The 22,336-nt window shown below is 28.5% G+C and overlaps 1 protein-coding gene across 1 annotated transcript in view; it reads right to left on the bottom strand.

The window, feature by feature from the left end:
* LOC105362377 (uncharacterized) overlaps positions 1-22,336 on the bottom strand; it is a 154,725-nt gene that overhangs the window by 65,882 nt on the left and 66,507 nt on the right. Inside the window, exon 3 of the mRNA XM_011499816.1 lies at positions 5,254-5,280. Within this exon, the coding sequence (XP_011498118.1) occupies positions 5,254-5,280 (27 nt within the window). The remainder of the gene's footprint in view (positions 1-5,253; positions 5,281-22,336) is intronic.

Here is a 22,336-nt window from a genome sequence, read left to right as displayed (position 1 = left end):
ATACATATATATATAAATAGTTATAAACTCATAGATTTATTTCATTTCAAAGTTATACGATCTATATGTTTGAGAGCATAGTTAGTAAAATATTGCGAATATTTGCTCAAGTTGTAATTATAAAGTTTAGTTATTACAACAAGAGTTTGGCGGTTTAAACATCAGCCTGTTTTTATCTTACATGCCGATAGTAAATTTAAATTCAAATACTCATAATATTATAGTTCATTAATATAACTTGTATATTATGAATAATAGAAGCTTTTAAATCTCACATTCGATTAAAGCTATAAAATTATAAGCCAATAAATATCATTACTTCCCTTGTAATTATTTAATATTACGAATAATTTAATAAATATTACTAACTTTTAGTAAGGAAGCTATGATTTAACTTAAAAATATTTTATATTTATTTTCTCACTTTACAAACACAGCTTGTAAGTTTTTAAATGTTCAGGATCCAGTTATTCCAGATATGAATAATAATTGAATTTTAATATAATAATAAAATAATAAAATGCTGTTTATGCTACGAATAAAATTACATTGAACATCAACGTAAATAATTGGAGAAAGTAGCCGCAGTTGGTGATAAAATTACGTGTACATCTTTTTACTCATTATGTTACAAAAATCATAATTGCAATATAAAATAAATAGCCACGAAAATGCACGAACATTTTGTAAATCAACGTCAAGCTTGCATATTTTTCAATAGGTATCGTACCACTTTGTTAAACACAACCGTACAAGTCTCAGGTAATGCCAAGAATTATGCATTATGCATGCATACACGTAAATTATGACGGGATAATTTGGTCAGACAAATTAAAAATAGCCGCAATTTATCCTCAAAACTGGCTTCCCCCTATCCCCACCTCCCATACATTACAACGAAGAACTTAACGACCTTCCAAGCACATCGAACTTTCCTCGAGTCGACGAATGGCTAATCCGCAGCTCAGAAAACGTGGTCCATCCCTAGCAGTCTCGGTAGTTCTGCTCATGAGAATAAAACATACATAGAGCCAGAACGAATATCTCCATCGATCCTTCCTTCTCTCCGCGTAGCTATACCCATTAATTGCCACTAGGTGCGCACTCCTTGCCGCCCACGCCAATTGCGACAGGAGAGCCAAGGAGACGAAGCGACTCGTCCGAGGGTTGCGATTGTTAGCCTTCGACTCGGTCGACCAAACGCCTACAGTCGCGCTCTTACTACCAATCAGCGACCTTCCAGCTCGTTTCGCCCTGGTGAGCCACGATCTCGCAAGCCCCGTGGCCTTCTTGGGGGCGCGGACCATCAACGGCGTCGGCAAGGACGCCCCGATAGATTGCGTCTTCCCATCTGGATGAAAGAGTTCGACCGTCTCGGCCAAGGTGGCTTTTAGAGAAGAGGCACTCGTCTCACTTTCCCCTCGCCGTTATTTTCTCTTAGCAAACGACCCACTTTCGCTGACAGCTCTAATGACTAATCGGGTATGTGTCGCTAATGCGATGGAACAAACTTTCGTGCTATTCGCGTTAGAAAAGAAAATCGGTGGGTCGATCTACGTCCCGTGTCTTTTTTCAGCGCCAATAAGATCTCTCGTTGTTTCTCTTTCCCTGCTGCCATCGCCTCTCTCCCCTTCCTGTCTCGTTTATCCTTGGAGAGATCGTGTGTCATTTGCTCGTGCCAATAAGGGACTGATATCTTCATCACCCCTCACCTATTTTTATAATTTTTAGCGCACACGACAATTCCCGACACTCACCCTTTATCTATGCCTTATGACGTAATTTTACCGGATTACTTGTGCGAGATCTGCACTCGCGCGAAAAACGCACGCACGCATGGCCAACTCGGTATTAACGAGATCATAATCTCTCCTTGCAATATAATTAGTAACTAAGTGAGTTTCTGAAAGAGCAATGGCATAAATTAGTTCTGTACTTGACTTAAGTAAATTTATAGTACAAACTGTACTTAAGACTTTTATTGCTCGTTCTTACTTAATTAAGGAAGTATAAATTAGGTCTACATTTGGCTTGTAATTTAAAACAAAGATTTTCGATCATAAATATTGAAGCGACTTGAGCTATGAATGCCTAACGTAACTGCCATTAGTCGCTAGCTTAACAATGACAGCGGGAAATGATCGATTAATGAAATTAAGCGAATTTTACGGTAATAAAAATTTGAATGGGTGATTGTTGGTGCTCTATCGGACGGAGCTCGTAATCCCAAATTCAGGAGCCGACGTGGATGATGGACACGTGACTCGGATGTAAGTGATAATAGTGCAAGACGATACATGGGAGGAGACTATAATATACGATTATGAAAATATTATAAGAAACGATTCAATGGCATCGTTATAATATGAATCATACAATTATGAATTATTACTGTGAATACTGAGATCTGTAATAATATCCATAAAATAAGAATATGTTATTTATTGCAAAAGTGGAATCAACGAATGTAGAACATATGGTCTGGTATATGTTTCCGACAAATCTATCTTGCAAATCGACTCTATCTTACCTAATAAAGAAACACTAGGCATTATTTAAAGGGTAAAATAAAAAGAGCATGCAACAGCAGATATTATTAACGTGCAAACTAAATAATAAGAATAATTGTTATTAATACACGTAATAATGCACGTTATTTCATAATTATTTAATCAAATAAAAAGCCATCGTAATACAATTAAATTACTATACTTAAATTAGCAACTATGTTAAGGGCGATTGAAATTTGTTTTTAAGATTTTAGGAATTTTAAATATCTTTGTTATAGATTAATTGACAAATATGTAGTGAATTGAATTATATTTGTATCGATAAATTTCAAAACTTTACGTTTTTTCAGGCACAATCTAAGTGCTTATAAATATTGATGCATTATTTGCATCGCAAGGACTTTATATCTTCTGTTGTATTAAGGGCGAGGATGTTGTTATAATTACAGTGATTATAAATTCTCTCGGTTATTCATATACTTACTGATAATACAAACCCACCCAAATCACACAATGATTTTCTGAGAATGTAATTGATCTTCGGTATGACGGTATACTGTTTGCATTAACGACAATGACGATTTACTTTTTCTTAAATAAAAAAAATAATGGTAAACTTTACTCGAAAGTATTTGAATTTTTATATGCAAAATGGACTTATTATTTCTGAATGTCATAACAAAATGTGATTCCTGAAATGAAAAAAAAAGTGGAGACCAATTTTATCGTAAATTAGAAAATATTTAAGTCTTAATTTTTTTCACTTTTTATAATCTGAGATAGTATTTGCATATGTATTAATTCCATGTAAAAATAAAAGTTAATGCGTGTCACTAATCTTTCATTATTTGTAGAATAATTATTACAATAAACTAAATGATTACAGCATAAGTAAGTATTTTATCGTTTAAAAATTTTGTTAATAAAATTTTACCGAATTGTTCAATCCGATCACAGTTAAATATTAAGTTATTACACATATTGAAATTGTAATAATTATTGTCGAGGCAATAGGATCTTTAAAGAGGACTAGTGGGTTAATTAAAAAAAAGAAAAAATCTTTTTTCCATGCTTGATGTACGTCGATAGTAGTAAAAGTATGTAATTATGTTAATAGCTAATAGGCCTTTAATAAAATTCACATTTTCACGTAATAGTTAAATATTCATTCCTAAATAGCCGTACGAAAAAATATCATTAACATTATTTGAAATGAATTCTGTGTATATCTTTTTTTTTTTGTTTTTGTTTTTATCTTTTAATAGTTCTTGTGACGTTGGTAACCCATGGTAACGGCATTTTTACAAATGCCTATCAAACGAAGGATCAAAGCTTATAGTTGAAAATTATATTGCGTTGAAAATACCCGGAGAAATGGCATAAGTATTTTTACAAATATCGCGCGGCAGAGTTGCTTGACGTCAGGCTAAGTATATTTAGAACTGAAAATTAATAAGACCAGCGCGAGAGTAATTGTTCCGTACAGCTTGTCTCTAATGCTATTACGTTCGCCATTAATAAAACCTCGTTTCATACTCAGGGCCTGCAGTTTTATTTATTTCGAGTAGCCTCTCTTTCTTGGCCTACGAAAATATCCGCCGTCAAATGCTCGTCGGCATTACGTATCGCAACGCATTGTCATCGAGCGACTCGACCTCCCTCCCTCCCTCCCTCCCCCCCTCCCCCCTCCTCGCTGCCATCCGACGAGGGAACGACTTCCCAAAGGAAGACGGCCTTTGTCGCACATTGCGCATTGCGAAGTCGCAGTTACTCGAGGTGCAGTCGATAATCGGGGATAATAAGCAATTGGGTTGAGTGGCGCGCAATTCCCATCGAGGCTCGTTAATTTCAGCGGCTAAAATGGGTCAATCCGAGGAATCTCGTTTTCATTGGAACACCCTAGGCGATTGCTGAATCGAGCCTTCGTCGCGAAGCTTCGGAACGCGTCTAGAGGTTACATCGGGACGTTATGAAGCGCGAGGAAGTTTATAAACTTTCGGGAACCACAGTTATTTTTGTCCTCGGTTGGTCGCGGTTATGCGCGAACGAGTTTCTTGACTGATAATTTGTCATTAGTGGCGTTATTTGTCACTGGAAACTTTCGTAGATGCAGTCATTAATAGCTCATAATCTGTCATAAGTCATAATAATGACTGGGTTTATAAGATGTGGGATTGTCTTACGAAGACAATGTAAATATTGTGTATGGCCAGCATTTGTTATTGAATTAACTATTTTTCATCGAGGACTTGTGTTTATAATGTTAACTTGTCGTTTAAAGAATATTGCAAATTTTTCTTTATGCTTTCAGCGTATTGGCTTTCAATGGACGAAGCGTATGTAAAATAAAAAATATTGCTGGTGATGCTTATCTTGTCAATGAGATATGATATTTGATCTGCGAAGGGAAGCTGTGAATATTCACACATTGGCCAAAATAATTTAATTAAAGTAAAAAGAAAGTAAAATTATATAAGTTAATAATCTTATTGTATAGAAATGTTTTTGTTAGTATGAGACGTACACCATTTCCAGCATCAAAAATGAAATATAATTTTATGTTAACGACGACAGTAGTGAAATGAAGGTACATGAATGGTTAATCAATTTTAATGTTAAGATTGTAGACTCGCTAATATTAATCAGAAATTTTAACTTAGATTATTCTCTCTACTGATTAATTATACTATAGTGGTTAGTTTAGTACTTTATTACGTTTCTTTTGTCTTAAAAAAAGACTCACCGAGATATGACAACGATTGCAAGGAATCTGAAACAGTAAAATAAAAATGGTTAATCTCATCATTTTGTTCATCGGATTGTTTTATTTGCCTTTCTTTTATATAAAAATCAGTCTTGACTTTCTTTCCTATATTAAAGTATAAAAAGAAAAAAGAATAATATTGATTCCATTAGCAGTATAATATCTTCAATCATAATAGCAAAGTTTAATTATACGCAATATTGATAATCACCGTGTTGTTTAAGTGGCTGATATGAAGAAATTATTAATCAATTATTAATCGTCTATTATGATTTGCTTTATTTACGCACTATTTAGGAAAAAAAAACAAATATATATACATATATATATATATATATATATATATATATATATATTAAAATGTATCGAGTGTTTCTTACGAACTTTTTTAGATAAATTATTTTTAAACATATTTACTAAATCGACTATTTTTGATATACTAAATTAAAAAATGTCAGTTTATAAAAATTTCAATATTATATTTTTATCAGTAATAATTTTGTACAATAGAATAAAGTTCTAAAAATCAAAGTAATTTTGATTGTAATTCATAATTAAATATTATCATGTCTTATGAAATCATTCATTATCTACCGAGCGAATCAAATAATTTCTTATAATTATTTCAGTAATATAATGGATATTATGTAACAAAGAAGCATTATTTTTGGAATTTTACTTTATTCAACAATTCATTTCTATTAAATATACATAAGAATTTTTAAATCAATTAATTAATTCTTAGTGACTTGACTAAGCTTAACTAAGCTGCAATTACTGTTCCATAATAAATTGCTATTTAACTATCTTAAATTTTATAAACTTTTTTTTTTATATATATTTATATAAAATATTCGGATATTATAAAGTTTTTAATTCAATATATTATATGGCGAAAATATTTATATTATTTGAATATATTAAATTATTTAAATATGTTTATTCGAATAAATTTATTGCAGCTTTATGATATTAACGAATATCAAATCTCATCAACTACACTTACGCAGCAGATATGTATTTTTCACTATTTATATTAAAAAATGTCTGTAGTATACACAATCTCGTGTCTTGAATGATTAATATCTTTAGTGTTTTTTTCTTTCATTTATTTTTATTTTTTTTTTAGTTTTTATTTAATTAACATGTTTTGGTTTTCGTCACAATATTATATGTTTATCAATACAAAATTATCATCAATATCATTCAATATCACGTATTTGCGAATGATCAATAGATCATTATGTATACATTTTCCTACAATCGTAAATACAGGCATATGTAAGACGATAATAGATGTAACAAAAGGTTTAATTTTGTTACACATGTATACCATCTACCGTCAGTTAAATGCGCATCAATTATATTATAAATAGAATTTATCCGAATTCTAAGTAAAAACATTACACCATAGTCTTTTGCCATATTGTATTAATGCAAGTGAACAATAAATTTCATTAGTAATAATGTAAATGCATTCAATGCAATATGCATAAACTCGTATTTAATCTTTATCGACTAATTCTGATAATCCCCGTTCATCTTTATGTGCGTCATTCAATTTTTTCGTTTCTCTTCGCATGTCCAAATACACATTCGCGCACACGTGCATATGCGCACGTAAATACAGGCCAGACAAACTAAACGTTTAAGAGCACAAATTAAATCAGGCCAGAGCGAAAGGCGCATTAAAATAGGTAACGTTTCTGCTGACACTTTTGCTTCTTTAAGCGAGCGGACCACCGGCGTTTGAGATGTGCGTTGACGCACGAAAAGTCGTCAGCCAACATTTTTCATTTTGAATTCGTCTACGTCAACATTGAGAAACGGGAATGAGCGCTAAAACTCGTAGCTCTTGATTTTGTGTCTGTCTGTCTGTCTGTCTGTCTGTCTGTATGTCTGTCTGTTTATCTGTATGCGAATGCTCGTAATGAAGAGTCGCTGGTTTATGGACGTCTGTCTCAACTCTTCTTATCGTTACTTTAGCAAGCAATCAAGGAACGATGAAATTGATGGAAATATGACTCGCCATGATGCCAGATTTGGGATGTCTCTTTGAAATACCGCCGTCCTTGTTATATCATACTTTCTCCCAGTAATTATTGCGTTTTAAAAATTTAAATATCTATTTTAAGTTGTTTTTGAATGCATATATATATATATATATATATATATATTTTTTTATATATAAAATACACCATATATATATTTATATATATTTATATATAAAAATATATTTTAATTAGAATTAGAAAATGAAGAAAAATAATTTTTAAATTATAATGTTTAGCATATATATTATTATAAATTATTTTTCTTCATTTTCTAATTCTAATTAAAATATATTTTTAGTAACTTCATAGACGTAATTTTAATTAGAATTGCACATAAATTTCTATGATTATGAACAGGAATTATGAGTTGGAAGATTTTAATAAACATTTATATAATTTCCTTCACAAATTTCATCAGATTATTAAATGACAGGTTAAATAAGTAACAGAAAAATGATTCCGAACAATAAACTTACTAATTAATGCTTATTATACAAGCATTATTTTCATTAACGAAATCGCATGCTTATACGTCGAAAACAATTATAAGATAATAACATTTTGTATAAAAATTTTTATATAGCATTGATTTTGTTCGATGAAATTTAATTAAATCTAAAAATTCGAAATGCTTAGAGAAAGACAATTTTTTATGAAAATTCTATAATTAATTAAAATATTTTAGAAAGCTAAACAATTTTGTAAGCATTCCTATAATATGTTGGTATTACACAAAAAACAAAATCAATTTGTAATTCAACACTTATTTATAAAGTACCTCATTGCTTTAATATAAATAATGTGTTCGTAAACGATCTATAAGCTATTGGTTCTGAACCTTATCTATGTCTATAATAAATCACAATTCAGAGGAAAATAACAAAGGCACGCCGCTTTTGTAATATTAATGAACGGAGGTAAAAAAATCAATTGCAATTGATATTTGATTGTATTTGATTTCTTCGAGTTCCATTATTAAGATGTAGTTGTTTGGTTAGTATTAATGTGATACCGATGTAATAGTTGTGAACTATTTCGCTTCATTTAGACAGTATGATATCGTAAGAACACATTACAATTAATTTAGTAGCTGATACAGAATGCACTTTTCTTTGATATTTTAATTGAGAAGCTAACATATTTAATATAGTTTAAATTTTAAAATGTTTCTATTTAAATTTTCATGGAAAACTTTTATTTCGACTAGTAAATAATTTATAGATCCGTATAACTTATTTCTGTTTACAATGTTCAATGTTAAATGAAAATGTTAATCGTGTTTTCTAATAAACCTTGAAGAATAGTAATAACGTTAATATATATTATATAAATATGAAAATTTGCAAAGGATAATAAGATTTGCTATTTTTACAATAATTCATTTCATAATTCATAGGAATTAAACTGTTTATTAATTGAATTTGTTTCAAACAGTGCTTAAAATTTAATTTTGCATTTCACTTTAATCCTATTATTACATATTTTAATAATTGTAATGTTTTTATAATTGTACAGTTAATTTATATAATAATTATTCGTTTGAAAATATCACTATATATAAATTATTATACAATATCAAATTTTAAAATACTAGCTATACGACATATTTATTACAAAAAATTATTTACAAAAATAGATTAAGATTTTTCTATTATAAAAATTAAATATAACAGAAGCCTAATAAATAATATCAAAGAGAGATGATCAAAAAGTAGGTATGCTCAATAAAAAATATTTTTTAATCTAAGCTCTCTCTTACCATGTAGGATTGAATCTATGTGGTATACTTACAAGACTGGCAATTCACTTTTTATATTCAAGATAAGGAAAAAAGTAGTTACACTTACACGCGCAGATATCATTGCACACTCGTGGCTTCTCCCCTCCGCCCCCTTTTCTTTCTTCTTCTTCTTCTCCGAGTTTATATACGTATTGCGGATATTAGGTAACAGCATTAGATGTTCAACGTGGTTGTGTCAAGGTCCACTCGCGCACACGTGTACGTAATATATGGATTTCACGTCCATTACGTATCAGCAGATACGTAGCAAATAATGTAGTGGTTTTCGGGTGAAAAAGCTTTCAATGAATCTTTCCTTTTTCATATATAAATAGAGTCATGATAATACTCAAATTATCAATTAGCCTATGCTTGATAATGAGTCTTGTGAACTACTTTACGAAACCTTTAGAATAAAACTTTATTCTATATAACAATATTGTCCGTTGTTAAGTTTTTGCTCACCGCTGCTTTTAATAGCAGCAAACTACCACATGATTGATCTTTACACTTTGAACTTTAAACGTCAGAAATTTCGGCATGATAATAAGTGATTTCTGGATTATTGTTAAAAGTTTCGAATTACCATAGTCGCCGCTTTCCCTATGAAATATATACCATTTAATATCATAGAGTCGAGAAATAGCTAGGGGAACACGTTTTATAAGACGCGGATCAAATGATAATTTCGTATTATCACTGATTACCAATCTGAAAGTAAAATTAAGTATGATTATTATTAAGTAGTCTGCATATTCGATGATATACGAGCTACGCAATCGTATTTCTGCATCACCGACCAATGCCATATACTGTGTTTTACAATGAGATTCCCCCATGTAATTTCGAACAGTGTTATGCAATTATTAAAAACGAATGAATTTATCAGAAGCTAATATCTTGGAGGCTTTTTATAAATGACGTTATTCTATAGAAATATTTGTACGAAAAAAGCAAGCGTGAACAATGGTATTTAGTATTAATGGGACAGCATAGTATAAAGCATCTGTACAATTTATGTCGAAAGGCTTATTTGACAATCTCGTTATTTAAAATAATTAAACCTAGTAGAATTCACAAGTATTCAATGATTTTATTACTTAGTAAACAGTATTAACAAATTTTAATATTACATCTTAGCTACTTGGAAGAAAAAAATTCGAAAAAATGAGTTGCAATGAAGCAGCTATAAAATTGTTAGATTGTGTAATAAATAATTATCCAACAGAAGTAAAGATATGATTATTAAGTAATTTAATTACTTATTTTGCATAGTACATGAAAAATTGGTCTCATTCATAGAAAGCTAATTGGTTCAAAATTGCATGTATTTATCAGAATAAGATAACGTCAAAGTTCAGATTTTAATGTATCTGTGTTATGACATTTTCTTCATAAATTTTATAAATAGTAATTAATAGAGCTTTATAAGATAAGGAGATTATAAAAATCAATTTTATTATTTTAAATTAGAATTTTAACTATTTGAATTTAACAATAAATGTAAATATAATTTTCCCTAAAAAAGGTAAAAATATTCATATATTGATTGCAAGCAAATAATATGATTTGAAAATTTGAATAAATAATTTTACAAATCAATGGACAACATTTTAATTTATGTTATGTAATATTAAAAAAATATATATATAATTTAATCGATTAATTATCATAATATAATAACCATTATTTTATTAGATTAATAACTACTTTATTATATTATATAATAAAGTAGACAAAAATTTTATTACATTGTTTTAAATAGCTACATAAGCTTTCAATTTCCATTACGCATATGTATCCTATTGATTTCTAATGTATATATTAAAAAAATTATATTCAGTTTATAAAACAAAAACATATAATTTAACCATTTTTATTAGCTATTTATTACAAATGTTTATCATAATATAATATAATCTCTTGCTTTGATCATTTGAAAAAAAAGAAATAATAATTAAATGCCATATAATAAAGTAAAAGAATTATATCAGAATATGTATTGGTATCAGATAATATATTTAAAATTTAATAATGTATTGTATAAATAGGTGCACCTTTTAATATCTAATACGCTTAGTAGTACATACTACATAACTAAAGATAATTATTAATTTACCTTATTATAAATACAACTACAAACTAAATGTTTTTATGCAATTGTTTTGTATTAATAATTATTATATAAAATAAATTATCATAAATGACTTACTCGACAAGTATTTTATTATTGAAATATCATTCGTTAAAATAATTTTGAATTAATCGATAGACATAGTCCAATTGAAATAGAATATAGGATCCTTTAATTTATATGGCAAAAGTACAATGAACTAGCATTAAAAAGCAAAAATAAAATTATTTTGATGGTTGTGCCTTTGTTTTATCGACTTTGAAAATAACATTATTTTGTGCTAACTTAACAAAAAAAAAAAAAACATGTAAATAGTGCTCGCTGTATAGAGCTCTTAAAATTTACATAAATAAACACTATTGTCTAATTAACGATAAATTATTAGCCAAGGTGTAAACAGATACGAACAGTGTTTGTTCGAAAAGTCATTTTCACAATTAAAACAACGTTCATGCGTAGCCACTTCGTATATATGGCCACAAATAACATCGCAATAACAACTTACAGCAAACAAAATATTATTGTATTTGTGTCGGCTGTTTCTCTACATACGTGCATATGATCGATGATCGTGCGATAGCAGATGGAGGGAGAAAGTCGATATTTTCCCGCGTAAATATTACATATTCAAATTTCAATTAAGAGAATTGTGTTCGATACATCATAACGACTTGATTCCTTTTGCATATATTACTAATAGGATATTCTATACGCAATGCAACATATGAATTTATTAGATTATTTAATTACTTTCAAAATTTCAACTATCCTCCTCGATCTTAATACTTGTATTCCTAAAGTTATCCATTCCAACTCAATGCTTATAAGCAATAATTGAAAATCCGAGTCTTTTATACGATCAAGTATCTGAATATTTAATTACAGTAAACGTAAGTACAAGAATTAATAAAGAATCTTTAATTTGAAAATAATTTTAGCCGAATTTCGATCGTTCACCCTAAATCTTTCACTCAAATGTGTATATTTATTAGTTCTTCGATAAATACACGCCAGACTTAGTGGCATCGTCGTATTAAAGCTTTGGCAGCTGTTAGACTTCCTCTTTGGTGGATTGAGTTTAATTGCTGTTAATTTACAACGCTTTGGCAACCAGCGTATGCTTTTATCGTAGACGGTAATGCAGATTCTACACACGTGGCTGGCAGCATAACTATGCAAATAAAAAAATTATATACACTGATTGCCTATGTTTAATTCTAATAGAGCAGTATTTCGAGGAAAACTATTATTTCCCCAGTTGCATAAATTTTAGCAATTTCGTAAACAATATCGTGCTATCACTTAATGTTATGAATAATGCCTCTCAGTGATGAACAAATTTATAAAACATCCATATTGGGACTTAACGAGAAAAAAAGAAATAAGAAAAAAAGTCGCTTCAAAGTAATTGTACAATAAAAATCAAGAGATACTTCATATTAGCTAAATATTTTTTAACAAAATACTTCTACTTTTATTCATGTGTTTATAAATTAATGAATCCATGATTTAATATACAAATTTTTAAAAAAAATTTGTTTCTTTCATACATCGGCTTATTTCAATTGATATATTTATTTGATTTGCGTTGAAATTTTAATCGATTATTCAATGTCCGTTCGAAGCCCTAAATTTTATATCTCATATTTTCTTATAACAATATCTTCATTTAAATTATCAGAATAAAATTAATATTTTTATCAAGAAAAAACATTTAAAACTTTATATTATCTCAACGTACGTTCATTTCTAATTATATTTCTACATACAATTTTCAATTAATCTATATTGGATTGAAAACACAGTGTATTCTCTTCCTTGTGAATGCAAAAAAAGTATACACAGATACAACACACGCACACACACGCAGAAATAAACGCGTGCCTGTCAAATTATTTTTAAAACAATAAAAAATTGACGGATTTATTAGACATCGCACCCTTTTCTAAAATTCTTTCGCAGTTGCATAATAATCAAACGGCGTGAAGCAAGTTCCAATAGATTATCGCGTATGCAAATCAAAAAAATGGAGCTGAATCCTGGCGTCGGGATCTGGTCGGAAACTGTATAGAGTCGATAAATTATCAACATACACCACGTGCATTTAATCTCATCGTATTGTGACTTTTGCACACTAACGACGCCACAGCGTATCGGTCTCGGTGGCGGGGTGCTCAATAATTGACAAGCGAGTCCTTGAATGGCTTAGGAGGAAGTGCAATGTCGCAGGTTAGGAATCGCGTGCACCGTCCGGTCGATGCGCACAAGAATATTTATGCATTACGATCGTGAACATTCCTCGGTCGCGATGCCGGCGCTCGATACCTACGTGACATCGCGCAACTCCGACAATGTCAATTGTATAACCCGATGTCTGACGACGTTGTTGCGATTTTCACGGGGAATTCTTTAGAATTGCGATCAACATACGCTTGGTTTATCGATAAGCTCGTTATCGCCCTGTTCGTTTATTATTCGAATGCGTTGTTTTTTCCCCTGAAAATTCTGTTACGTCATGCATAATAGGAAGTCGGTGTAAGAAGGGCAAGATTTGTTAGACAGTCAGGAAAATAATAAGCATGTGCGCAATAAATTTTTTAGAACTAGTGAAAATTAACTGTAGTGCAGGCTAATGGCAAGTACTTAATCATACTATTGAACTTAAATGACGAATTAGTGAAAGGCAATTGTACATTCAATTAACTATTTAACTCTACTTATGTAAGTTCCCTAGATTGTCTTCATTTTCTTCGTTTGTTATTATTCTACGACTTCGTGCAATTAAATTGTCAATTTTATTATTTTCAAATACGCGTTACGCTTACTTCCCGAAAGAAATTTTCATTAACTTCAAAGTTAATATTCTTATGTCAATAACCGGTAGCAATAGAAATTATAGAACATCAGCCATATTTTATTCAAATTCAAATAAGTGACAAAGAAAAAAATTATGAAGAGGTGAATATTCTTTCTGGAATTTAAAAAATATATTTATTTTCATTCTATTATTTAGGATAATAAAATTGTAAAATTGTAAAATTGCTTTCAATGGTAAATAAAAAGAAAAAAATCTCTTATATTTGATAAAAAATTCTTATATTACAATTTTAAATAAAATGTCAGATGCATACTAGTCCTATGAAATATATTTGTCAATTATTTATTAATTATTTATTAATTAATGTATCAAATTATATTATTTATTATACCATTTAAGATACACTTAACAAATATATCGTAAAAATTCTGGATAAGCTCATAAATGTCCGAGGACTAACAATATTTATGTGAGATTAGGCATCCGTAATCATAAATAAAAGTGTCTTTAGTATTTATTAATTTAATGCATTTATTCAGAAATAACTTAGTATCTATTAAAAATGTACAGTCCAATTTAATTATTTATTAGTATCTAAAAATAAAATACAATCCTTATGTTGCTTGTAAATTTAATATAATTATAATGCTAAAGAAGTATTTTATATGCATAATTAATAATCAAATGTACATTTATTTTTAAGATATAATTTACAATATAGTATATTAATTGTAAGTTAAAAGTTATTTCTAAGAATTTTATACAAAAAAGAAAGAAAAAAAAAGAAATCCGCTTTACATACCTGTTGTTAGACTTCATCAATATTATTTAAAGTAAAATATTTAAATTTAAAATAGAATATAGTATCTACGTTATTTGCGTCACACAATTTTGTATGAAAAAATTATCTATCATGTGTAAGGATCTATAAGAGAAATTCGATAGCTTAATTTTAGTATGCGAATAATTAACGATTCGTTAAATTATTTATTATTAATGTTTAAAATTAGTGCTTGAAAATTTTATTAAGTATTACAGTAGTTGAATTTCCAAGTATAAACATTGAAATATGCACTTGAATGGAAACAATAATATTTTTAAATGCACTGACTTTGCTTTATTAATTATATGTTGGGATGAATAAAAGAGAAATTAAATTAATTATTTCACTTAAGTTGATTCATATGGATCATAATATTTATATATCAAATAGCATTTCACACAATAACACAAAATAGGTAGTACAGTAATAATTGAATATGGAAAATAATCGTTTTCATTTTCTCGTTTAAACAAATAATGTTGGTAGAAAAGTATGTAGAAGAAAGAGTTATATCTTGATTTATTTACTAATCGAAAATTGAACGTATAATTATTGATATCGAAAAGCCTTCCAACCGATTGAAATGCTACAATTTGATGGGACAGACCTTGACTGAGGATGAGTGACCTTTTCAAGTGGTGCCTACAACAAAGATATTGTATGATTATGGCTTACGTTGCCCAAAAACAATGAGCTTAATAAATAATACTTGATCTGCGCAACTGACTGGAAGGCCGAATATGTTTAATCTTATATCAATATAAAATATTATAACGCAGTACTAAATGCTGACAATTAATTCATTTGTTATTGTTGAGCAATAATTCCAAAGTAATTTTTATTTTTAAAATTGTCGAGAAATTGATTATAAATTTGTTCAATTTAATTAATTTAAAATTATCATCTTAAGTAGTAATATATATCTAAATTAATTACATAGTGACAAATATTAAAAGTTTTGTTACAATATCATATATATATATATATATATATATATATATATATATATATATATAAATATTATATATTTAGAAAGAAATAATTAACAATTTTCATCCATTTATAAAGCTATTATTATTAAAAAGTTATTAAAAATTATTAAAAAGTTATCAATAACTACTATCATTTTAACTTGTAATAATCAATGATAAAAGGAAACATTATTAAAGTGATTAAACAAAGATATATTTTTCAATATTTTTGTAGAGTTTATAGCTTTTACAATGTATTAATTTTTGAAAATTCTAAAAAAATGTTGAATACTTTTAAAAGTAATTTATTATTTGTTATTAATTCGTTTACAATTCTTTCAAATCGATCTGTTTTTATTAAATGGTCATTGACATATTATCAATTATATATTTATATAAGCGTCCGTTTAATTTTTTATTTATTTTAAGATAAGTACATCGGAAGATTTATAAAATTATAGTTATTAAGTGTTGTAACTTTTAACTGATTCATTATGAAAATCTATGGAATCGATTACTTGGAACACATGCAAATATGATAATTAACTTAAGTATATCTAATAGATTCTAGTTAAAATTTATATTCCTTCCGGCGCAAATACGAGTAAATAATCTGCAAAAACGACTATTTACTCTAGAAGTGTAAATGGTAACAGAAGATATTTTAAGAAGATATATTGTTTAAAATATTATTAATATAAATACAATTACTTCTTATTGAAACAATATTCTATACGTTTTTAACTACATCAATTTTATAATTTTTTTTCATAGCCGATTGTTATATGTATAATGATATAATGATATTGTATATAACATTGGATACTTAATGATTTGAATGCAGATCGAGACTTTGGCGATTCAAAAATATCAGCACGAAATCCAGAATATTGTCGCATAATTTTAATTTCAGGCATTATCGATTGATAGGAAATTAAATGAGTAAGACAACTCGAACGTTCAATTAGCATACAATTTTAATTCTATAACATGTGAAAAGTAAAACATAGATGTAACCTTGTCGTAAATTCAATAAAGTAAACATTTAAGAGAGTTTTACAATAGCAGTATGAGTAATAGGACTGCGCGATACTTGTTCAGTAATAATTAAACAAATTGTATGTATAGTGTTGGTATTATGAAAGTGTGGATAAGAGCTAAATTGAAAACAATTACAATCCATAGAAATTCAGCGCGTCTTTAGATCATCTAAAATGTAAAAACTAAGGTCGTCTGCATTTGCGAAAAAGCCACACGCGATTCACGCAATTCTACAATACTTTGCAAGCACAAAATAGTCACCCTTGACTTTCGAACCAAGAGACTCACCTTTCATTCTCGCGATGATAAACCTTAAAGATAAGATTTCACAGACGACGAAGAGTTTACAAGTGATAAGTTCATCAATGTCACGTGATATTGTTTTCTTTTCCGCAATCGTCATTAATATGATAATTTCAACTTATCAAAATTCGACAGTTCTAATAAATGCTGAGATCGTACGACAGTTTCACCACGGCAGGCTTTAAGTCGTGAAAAGCAATATTCGAGGATAATAAATAGCGACACGAGAGGATGACGATTCTTAATAGTTCGCTACGATCCCCTTCTCTATCGCTCGCTGTTGCATAAAATTGTATTCAACACATTTTAATCATAAACATTGACATTCGTTCCCGATATCGATTAAGAAATTAATAAACCTAATCATCGTTTATGTTGAAAGTACTCGTAAAAACACTTGTAGCGTATGTTTTGTCTTTGTCTTTGTTCCGTTAAATAATTAATGTTAAAAAAAAAAACATGTTCAATCCAGAGAATCTGAAAAGAATTAGTAGTAGAATTAGTGTAGAAATAGAAATGAAGAGGAAAAATTTGGAGGGCTATATTTATATTGCCTTTATTTTGTAGTAATTGAATCGTAATGTCACGAAGAAAGTATACGTTCGTTATGTATCCCATAGCAGTCAGCATCAAAGATCTTTCGAGCATTCGATATCGCCAATAATTAAATCGCCTTTTATAATACGTACGAGCGCATTCTGCGCAAATACAATTTTTCACCATAAAAGTGAAATCACAAATTCAAAAGCCGCTAACGCTATGCTTAGCGTGCGCGCGTGTGTGTATGCGTGTGTGTGTGTGCGCGCGCGTATGAGTGCAAATAAATACGGCAGCAGTATGGCAGCAGTACCAACCCGAAGGAATAAGAAAGAGCAATGGCGTTCAGACTCTTTCAACTTGTTGCTAGGCGATTTCGAGGCCACTAACCGTTATACATACACGGTTCTTATATCCCTAAGCCAACATCCACAGCTACAACCACGGGTGCTGTTATAAAATTGGCCTAACAAGGGTCCATTACAGTTTAGTGTCGTAATATTACAAATATATATGGGATATTTCGTTATCATTTGCCGGGCTTGGTTAAACGTAAGTTCAGTGTTTGAATTTTAGTCATTGTGACTTTCAAGTTTTTGGCCAATCTTCGAACGGTTTAGGAAAACGTTCCAATGGAAGGTCAAAGGTACTTTTCTTATTCCAATGACAATTGTTATACGGCTAGGATGAATAGACGAATATCAATTGGAAAAATGAGGAAAATGAAGTTTCTTAATTATTATGCCAATGATTGAATTATTAATTTATTGATGTAGTAAGTAAATCCGTTAAATACTTACAATTTTTATACTCATTAGCGTTTTGCAAATATATTTTATTATTTTATTATGAATTTCATTTGTCTTTGGGGCTACGTTGACACTTACAATAACCATTATAACGACTCAACATATATTTTATCAATTATGTTTTATCTCGCAAGTTTTTATAATATATAAAACTAATACTTTGTGCTATTCAATGTTAGCTTGGGGTCATAAAACACTAGATTAGATATTATTCAGCTAACCGGATTTTTCAAATTCATTCGATTTTTTTGGCATATTCCATCGGAAACATTTTCAACGAATAGATCGCAAATTACTAAGACATTTTATTAACTTATAATCATCTTTCTACAATGATTCTGTCCAAGAAATTGAACTCGATTATTTTATACAATTTTACTGGAAAAAAAAAATAATACATACTGTAAAATATTTCCAAGAAATTGACAAAACAATTTCTTCTTATAACTAACGTTCAAAAATGTCAATACTGTTTATAAGAATCACATGATATTTTTCATGTGTAAAACTTCATTCGTTTAATGTTTTTCTTTTCTTTTTCATTTGTAATTAGTTATATAGAATATTCAATATTCGTAAGAAATGCAGATACTGTAACCGAATAATTGAAATTTGTTTGTTAAATTCAATTGCTCTAAATTATTTTTTATTCGACAGATAAAGAAAAAGCAATATGAAAAGGAAGAGTCTACGATTTTAATGCTAACGGCGCATAAAGAAACATTAAAATGTATTCGTCAGTCATTAAAATGTAAATTTACAATAGAGAATTATCGATAGTAATTGGTCGAAGTTGATTACATCAATTGTAGATTGACGTGATTGCAATACGATCGATAAAAACAATTACACATCCTGGGTCCATGTTTTAAAAATGTGAGCTTTAAGCCTCTACCGAATTATGTTTAACATAAAATCAATTCCATGATTAAATTTAAACAAAAATAAAAACAAAAACAAAGAAAAAATCAATTATATAATGTAGTATAACCTTTTTTGCATGCATTTGCTTAACACGTTTTTAAATTTTTCAGTATATAAGTCTATTGGTAATGTTTGATGTTCAGATTTACTGACGCACAAGAATAATTGAGATTTAGAGTTCTGATGCTATTAAATAAATCCTCATATGTATCGTTGACCTTAATAATAAATAGTTATAATATGAATGTATCCGAACCAATCATTTTTAAATTTAATTATGGTATTCTACAAATTTATGGCGCATTTAATGGCATATTTGTTCGATTATTTAAATAATATTCACTATTTTTAGTATAGTCATATATGTCATATATAGGAAGAATAATAAAAAATATTTATTTATGATGGATAGCTATAGATAAATAAATCATTAAAATGAATAAAAATATTGTAAATAATGAAGTAAATTTATTACTATTTTAAAAATTATCTTTTAATTTTGTATGAGAAATAATAATAAATGTAATAATGTGTGATAGTTAACTCTCTAAAAGTATAACAAATTCAATATTAAAATTCGTAAAAGGTAATTTTCCAAGAAGTTTGAGAAAAAATGTTAATACAAAAAACTGAGACTGAATTTGAAATATTCACATACGATAAAGTGCGCGTAATAAGATAGTAGATTTAATGCAATAAATTCATTTAATTTAATTATTAAATAAAAAAATACTTAATTAAACGTACTTAATTAATCTGAAAGTCACCAAAATAGTTATATTACTGCTATAATTTGTATTGAAAATTAATATCATTAGAAATTACATATGATATACTTTCTAATACACTTCCAGTATAAAGATTTTTTAAGATTAGTTATTTACTTTTTACTTTATTTCATTAAATTTTAGGAAATAGTATTGCAAATTATATCATTGATCGTCAATTGCGAATCATTTATCCAAAGCCGTAATTTATAATCTATTATTTAAATTATTACCGTTGTCTTTTCATTATTTTTATTTTTTTTATGTGCTACTAATTACAATAAAATGTTGAAAAGTTATTAATTGTTGTTAAATGTTAAAAAAATATGTACAAAACAATATGTATTAAAATGAAGTATATAAATTTAATCAAAGTACCATTAGTAAACTTTTTATAACATACCAAAAATTATGAAATTTGAATGAAAGGCATAATGAAATTTTTTATTAATTATACATAAAAAATTAAGAAGATTCTGAACTTAAAGTGTAAATTTTTTATCAAAGTAAAAGTGGGTTTATCGAATGATTTTATTGAATTAGATTTTCAAATAATTTTTTTATTATTTTTTCTTTTCTTCTTTTTTTTCGACTTAATAATTCTAATTGAATTCTTCTTAGAATTAATAAATTGTTATATGCGTAGAAAATTTACACGATCGATTTAAACTACTCGAACAGTAAACCTTAATCTTATGTAAATGGATAAATTAGTTACGAATATTTTACAGAATGTAATGCTCAAAGTATGACAGGGATAATAGAACATTTTCATATATCTTATTTTATCTGCGAATGTAAATTAAAAGTTAATAGATTTGTGTAGTTTTACGCTTAAGGAAATTTTCACAACACATGGGTACCATTTGTGGCAGCGAAATTCCTCACGCGCCAAACATGCTCATCTCACTTCATTAAATCATAGTGTTATGTTGTTTTATGGGATTTCATCGTCTGTAGGGTCGATCGTATTGTAAATTCAGCAAGCAGCCGATCATTTTAACTAATGCTCATTGTCGCGCACATTCGTAAAATGCACAAAAGGTTAATCGGCAATTGAACTTGGCTATTTAATATTGATAAATTGTACATTGGCATTAGTACGAACTAGTTTTTCCGATCATTTTTACTCTTTACCCGAGGATGGTCTCATCCGTAGACAAATAATGCGAACAGATAAACCAGCATGATTCAGTTGAAAAGCGTATGTCTCTGTATTTATCAGCATATGCTGATAATCCGTTGAATTATTTTCAAAAGCGATGATAAATTTACGAATAATTCTTTGGTTTTGTCTATTTTATTGCTTATGAGCATATAACTAAGGTCTTCCTCTTCGTTATATATATATATATATATATATATATATATAGGAAATGGTAGCACTAATAAAGAGCAAAATACGTTCTTTATGCATTGCAATTTGTCGAGAATTATTTACAAGTACTTATGCACTAATGGCAAGTATATCAAATGTTCATTACCTCTCTGAAACGTTTAAATTAGATAAACGTCATCGGCATAAGTATGATTCAACTTCAGTACTAAAAATTGCAAAATTTACTGACATCTATAATCATTTAAGAAATTAAATAAATAATGTTAATTTATTACAATAAACAAATTCATGAACTTTTTTTAATTCATATTTGATCATTTAAACATTTTATCTATATGTATATTACTTTATATTATTATTATATATTATTTTATTATCAATATTAGGATTTTAAGTATTGTTTAAATAAATTTATATTAAATTTTGTTCAAATACTCATAATAGCTAGCACGCGATCATTATATTTTCTTTATTAAATATACAAGTACAAGTGGGCGTGTATCTTTTTTTTCTTCTTCGTCAACTCAATACCTTAAAACTCGTAATATTTAACTGCTCGATTCAAGACCAAAATTCAAACAATGTTATCGATATTTTGACAAAAGCTACTTCACTAACTGTTACAGTGATCGGTAAATCATGTGACGTTCGTAGTACCAAGTCGGTACTCTGTCCATCAACGTCAGGTAAATGTTATCGCGACAGGTAACAGGTAACGTGTTGTTGCTTAGGAAGCAACCTACATTATCTCTACCTACACGA

This window comes from Ceratosolen solmsi, unplaced genomic scaffold (assembly GCF_000503995.2).
Source record: "Ceratosolen solmsi marchali unplaced genomic scaffold, CerSol_1.0 scaffold35, whole genome shotgun sequence".
Classification (NCBI taxonomy): Eukaryota; Metazoa; Arthropoda; class Insecta; order Hymenoptera; family Agaonidae; genus Ceratosolen; species Ceratosolen solmsi.
This window is presented reverse-complemented; position numbering and strand designations above follow the sequence as displayed.